General features: G+C 41.9%; 1 protein-coding gene and 1 pseudogene across 1 annotated transcript; both read right to left on the bottom strand.

Moving 5' to 3' along the window:
* Nucleotides 1–47: 47 nt before the first annotated feature.
* On the bottom strand, nt 48–957 carry LOC129083425 (mortality factor 4-like protein 2; annotated as a pseudogene).
* A 4,155-nt stretch (nt 958–5,112) lies between these two features.
* Nucleotides 5,113–5,493, bottom strand: LOC129083424 (nuclear transport factor 2-like). Its single transcript, XM_054589258.1, has one exon. The coding sequence runs from the start codon at nt 5,491–5,493 to the stop codon at nt 5,113–5,115; it is 381 nt and encodes a 126-aa protein (XP_054445233.1).
* Between the last annotated feature and the right edge of the window lie 768 nt (nt 5,494–6,261).

Raw genomic sequence — 6,261 nt, 5'->3', positions numbered from 1 at the left:
ATGAAAGAGTGTTTACAGTTACAAACAATAGTGTGTTCAGTGGACCCTCACAAGGCTTTGCACTGGTACTCAGCTGAAGCCACTTTGTAATCACTGGCAGTAAATAGAGATCCAGCATTCTTTGCCAAATATGCAAATAGACCAATAATAATGCAAGGCTTTTCTCATCAAGGGGCATAAATGACAACACTGGTCTGACTTACAAATAATCTCAGTAGGTGGGGCATTCCATAAACCTGGGACACTGGTGTGTCAGGGTGAGCCAAGAGGATTTCATTGGGCAGTGCATATCTTTTTAAAAAGATTTTATTATTTTTGAGAGAGAGGGGAAGGGAGAGGAACATGGATGTGCAAGTTGCCTCTCTCACACCCTCAGCTGGGGACCTGGCTGGCAACCTAGGCAGGTGCCCTGACTGGGAACTGAACTGGCGACTTTTCGGTTTGCAGACTGGCACTCAACCCACTGAGCCACACCAGCCATGGCTATTGTTGACATTTTCTTGCAATTTCTTGCAGCTTGCATAGTCTTCTAGAATGGCATCTACATTTTTCTTAGGAGGGAGTTGAAGCAGCTGCTTCTGCCTGGTAACTAAGTCCCAGTCCTCAAAAAGCCATGGTTTTAATTCTTTAGGAATCTTCCCTTTAACTTCCATTCTATTCTTAAATGCTTCCTTGCTTTCAACAGTGAGGTCAGCCTAGGCCCTTTTCTTCCGAGGTGGCTGAAGGGTTTTGCTGGTACTGCTACCATATCCATTTCCAGGAGTCTTCTTTCTTGTCTCCCTCATACACCCTGAAGGGGGCTTCTCGACAGAGCAACACCCCCATCTGCCTGGAGGGCTGGATCCAGATTCTTCTGCTGTGGACCAGCTGTCTTCTTTCCTGACAACGGGTCCCTCTCATCTTACCTCTCTGCATATTGCTTCTAGTTGGTTTTTTAAAGTTGTATTCTTTGGCAGATTGTTGTTCATGAGTTTAAGAACCTGTTTTCTGGACTCATTCAGTCCTGTTTTTATTTCAACCAATAATCCTCTTCTTTCTTGCTCTCCAAGAACTAGTGTTTTCCCAACTGGAATCTTATAGATCTTTTGGGATGATCTAGAAGGATGAGGTGGGGGGAACAACTCAGGATTCTGTAATCAGGATCGGATCTTCTAATCTTTATTATACAGCAAACTTAGCTTTTCTGATAATGGCCTTCTTGTCCTGATCTTCAAGCACGGTGCCCTTTAGGGAACTGTGCGCTCAGTTAATTTTCCATTGGGTCAGACTCTTGAGATAAGACTAATTTGAGACATATTCAATCCCAAGTATAAAATGAGGGGAAAAAAACCATGCAGTCTCTGATCTAAATTGAGGACGAGGGGAAAGAGTACAGGGTAGCAGATGCCTAAGTGACAGCAACTTGAGATCTTTACTGTAGACTTTCTGGGTCTTCCCATCTCCATTGTACTGTTGATGTGCCTTGTGTCAACTCCTTTATCCATAACTGCCTCAGGCATATTAGAGGCAAATGGAGTCTGGGCATAGTTATTTCCTCTGGACACCCATTACTTTATCTGGATAAGATTTGGGCAGGACTATCTTCCATACTGGGGCCCCTGGGCTAGTTAGATGGTAACCAAACCTCATAGGGTTTCCCTCACTTTCATGAGTTTGGGGGTGGTCACTGCCTGCTGCTGTCCTCTCTAGCCCCTCACTTCCTAAGACACCTCTAACTGGAGACTGCTCCTGTTCTCGGGGTCCGGCACAGAGGGTATGATCCAGGGCACATGGTATCTTCCCTCTGTTTCTTCCTCTTGCAGCATGTTTCCCTTACCCTTCATACCTTCATCACTTTGAAATGCATCATTCAGACACACCAGCCTCTATCTGGAGTACACCATTTACACATGTTGATTCTTCTACCTGAATCTCCTCCCCAGGCTCCTTTTAGCCACTTACCCCCCTTAGCTGAAGACAAGACTTCCTCACAGAGACCTTTGCTGTTACTCGCTACCCCTACTCTATGCTATCATTACAGCTGATGGCAGATTGGTATTTTATGAAGATGGCGGCAGTATAATATCTCCCATCCCACATGCTCTTCTTACCATGTAATTTTAGTGCTGTTTCTATCAAGAAGTGGAGTTAGTGGATCTTCTCCTTGAAGCTATGCAGATCTTTGTGATTGCCTGACCAAATAAAGTACGATAGAAGTAATGCTATAGTACTTCTGAGACTTTATCATCAAAATGCTATGTACTTCCACCCTTCTTCCTGTGAATGCTTGCTCTTAGAACTAAACTGCTGTACTCGGAGGAAGCCCAAACTAATCCATATGAAGAGACAACATGTAAGAGAAATGTATGCATATTCCATCCCACAGTTCAGCAGAAGTCCCAGGTGACAGCCAGCATCAGCCACTAGCTATGAGCAAAGATGCCTCTAGATGATTCCAGCCCCCTACCAGCACTTACCCCTAGCCTTCTAGTCTTCCTAGAGGAGAAACAAGCCAGTCCACTGAAATCACAGAATCTCTGAGGATAATGTTTTATGCCACTACACTTGGTATCTTATGCTATTAGTAACTGAAAGTCTTTACTACTCCAGTACTTTTAGCACATTTCTATTTTTAAATGTCTGACTTTCCTGGTAAACTATGCTTCTTCAGGGCTGGTACTGTGTCTGTAGTGCTCATTTGCTGTATCTTGTGTGGCACAAAGTAGGTAGTGGGTGCACTAATAAATAGAAGATATATGTTTCTTCTCTTCTTTTAATGTGGTAGACACCAAACTTGGTATCTGTGTACAAGCAAGCACGCACATGTTTCTGCTTTCAGGGTGGCTTCTGGCCTGCAGTTCTGTGCTTCCTAGGTTTACCCCTCCCTTTCCAGGTATCTCCTCTCCCTTCTTACCCTGATTGATCTATTAGTTAGAGCTGCACCTGCTTGTTCCTCCCACATTTTTTACTTACAGGTGGCACCTGTAATGTTTCCCTCTACCTTTGTAGGGGAAAGGGTAGAAAAGGTGAAGAAATAGGAGGCTAGGAGTTCCAAAGGCAAATTTGACCCATTTTATAATTTTGTTAAGAACAATCTTGGATGAAAGAAGGTCAAAGGGACTAGTCAAAGAACATATATGCATAACCCATAAACATATCCAACAGTGTGGTGATGGCCAGAGGGAAGTGGGGGCAGGGTCTGGGTAGATGGGGGCAAAGGGCGAGATATGGGGACATCTGTAATAGTGCCAACAATAAAAACAAAAACAATCTTGATAGAAAAATATAAACCTTAAGTAGTTTGATATTTTGTCCTTCATGACAACTCTTTCCTGGTCCTTATTATAAAGCAAATTTAGCTTTTCTGATAATGGCCTTCTTGTTCTGATCTTCAAAACAGGCAGCCCACTTGCTTGGTCATAGCTTGCTGACCCCATTCCTTTAAGAAAATTTTTATTATGAAATATCTGAAACCTCAGAAATGTACAGAAAGTTCTACAATGAATACCCCATGTATCTATCACTGTTTTGTTTTTTTAATTTTTTAATTATTTTTTTAGATTTTATTTATTTCTTTTTAGAGAGGGAGAAGGGAAGGAGAGAAACATCAATGTGTGGTTGCCTCTTGCCTGCCCCCTAATATTAGATTGTTGGGTTTAAGAGCTATTACTACATCATTATGGGCAAGCTTCAGGCTGCCCTCTAGCGGAAAGCAGCACAATAAAGTCCTGGTACATTACACAGTGAGACAACCTGGAACCCAGGACAGTGTTAGGCCTGGCTTTGTCTTCGTGACTGTATATAACCAGTACCTACAACATTACCTGGCACTTAGTAGGAGCTCAATTAATATTCATTAAACAAAAAACCAACATGCACTGTTTATGAGTACTTAGCACATTTCTTGAAAGCCTACTACATTTAAGACATTAAGCCAAACACTATAGATGATATAAATCAAGGCCAGGTAGAAAATATTTTAGGTTTAGAGGCCATATGGCCTCTATCACAACTACTGACTGCTGTTGTGGTAGGAAAGCAGCCACAGACAATACATAATCAAATGTGTGTGTGCTCCAGTGAAACTATGTACAGAAACAGGCAACCCACTTGCAGGTCATAGCCTGCTGAGCCCATTCCTTTAAAAAATTCTTAATTATGAAATATTTCAAACCTCAGAAATGTACAGAGAGTTCTACAATGAATACCCCATATATCTATCACCCAGTTCTGTTTTGTTTTTTTAAATAAATTCTTTCTTTTAATTCTTTTTTTTAGATTTTATTTATTTATTTTTAGGGAGGGGGAAGGGAAGGAAACATCAATGTGTGGTTGCCTCTCAAGTGGGGACCTGGCCTACAACCCAGGTATGTCCCCTGACTGGAAATAGAATTGGTGACCCTTTGATTCACAAGCCGGCATTCAATCCACTGAGTCACCAGCCAGGGCTTTCTCACCCAGTTTTACCAAATGTTTCTATTTTGCTACATTTCAGATCTTTAAAGATAAAATACATTACAGATACAATTAAAATTCCTTTGTGTGCCCCAGCTGGATGCCATTTCCCCTCTTTCTCTTCTTCTCCAGAGGCAAACACAATGTTGAAGTTGGTGTTTTCCCCTGCACACATTTATACTCTTAATATATATGTAGGTATCCATTTTAGGTATATTATTGTACAGTATTCTTTAACTTTGCATATATTATTATACCACTTTCTTTTCTGCACTCAACATTGGTTTTGTTAAAATTTTTGTGGTTTTATTGTATCATGAGGTATTGAAACATCTGAACAAATCATTATCTAGGCTGCAAGACAGCTGCTTTTTCCTTCACTTTGGGTTATGTGAGCAACTTGTCAATAGATTTAAAAAAAAAATAAACCAAAAGACAGCCTTTTGCATTAAAATTTTCCAAAGCATGCGCTAGTACAACACAAACTCCTTCTGTCAGATGTAACTCATCCAGCGTCCAAATATCATGCACAATACCTACGTAGCAGCAGCACACTGTGCCCACTCCCATCGCAGCCCTGCTTGTTTGTGTATGATACTTGGGACATCGGGAAGAGTGTGAATAGTATGGGGAAGAGGAGGGAGGAGGAAACAGCATGAGCGCCTGGCTGGGAGGAGGTCAGCCAAAGTTGTACAAGGCAAGCCTGAATATGTCATTGGTGCAAACCCAGGCATCATTGATGTTCTTTAATAGGAACATCTGGTGGAACTCCATGATGGGGTTTTCATCCTTACACCGACCCACAACCATGCTGATAATGCAGCTTTCTGGCATGGGCTGATGGCCCTGAGCCATGATGCTGTGCTGGACTTTCTGGAACAGAAGTCTAGACAACTTCTCCACAATGGCAGCTTTCCCCAGGAATTTCTGACCTTCCCATGTAAGGCATGACTCATCGATGTAAATTGCATCTAGTAGGGTTCTGTCATTATCATATAACTGGTAGTAATGTTGAATGAAGCTGGAGCCATCCTGCTTCCTAATTGGCTTATCTCCCATTCTGGAGCATGACCCAGCCTTGCTGAGGCCTGAGGGGCTGGTGTGATGGCTGCAGTGGTGGCAACAACTCAGTGTAATCTGCCTCCACTCAACATTGTTTTTGACATTTATATATACTGCTATGTGTACAACATTGACTTTTGTAATGTTGCTTTTGTGTACTTAGAAATCTGCTTATCCTAAGGTTGCAAAGATTATCTCGTGTTTCCTTCTAGAAGTTTTATAGTTGTACCTTTTATCTAGTACTCTGACCCATTTTTGAAATAATTTTTTGTGTGTGGTATGAGGTAAGGGTTGAGATTCATTTTGTTCCATATGGATACCTAGTGTGGGCATTTTATATTCCATAAGTTCTTTGACACTCCTCTCCAAAAGATTGATTCTAATTCCTCTCCTCTCAGGTTTGGGCTGTATTTAATGGCTTGATTTTAATGACTAGAATGTGAAGAAATTATGGTATTATGACCCAAGATTAAGGCATAAAAGGCACTGTGGTTCCCCCTTGCTTTATCTTTCTTTGATCACTCACTCTGTGGAAAGCCAGCTGCCACGTGGTGAGAATACTTAAGCAGACATGTGAAGAGATCCGCATGGTGAGGAACTGATGCCTCTTCCAAATAACCATGTGAGTGCATTATCTTGGAAGCAGATCCTGCAGCTTTAGTAGAGCTTTCATCAGTGAATGGAGCCCCAGCCGATGTCTTTACTCCCACCTCACGAAAATCCTGAGCCAGAACTATCCATCTAAGCCACTCCCAAATTCCTCAC

This window comes from Pteronotus mesoamericanus, unplaced genomic scaffold (assembly GCF_021234165.1).
Source record: "Pteronotus mesoamericanus isolate MK-2021 breed Mesoamerican mustached bat unplaced genomic scaffold, CSHL_Meso_final scaffold_167, whole genome shotgun sequence".
Lineage (NCBI taxonomy): Eukaryota > Metazoa > Chordata > Mammalia > Chiroptera > Mormoopidae > Pteronotus > Pteronotus mesoamericanus.
This window is presented reverse-complemented; position numbering and strand designations above follow the sequence as displayed.

What these genes read in the sequence shown, in the direction of transcription:
- LOC129083424 (XM_054589258.1), bottom strand. Translation starts at nt 5,493, where the DNA reads ATGGGAGATAAGCCAATTAGGAAGCAGGATGGCTCCAGCTTCATTCAA.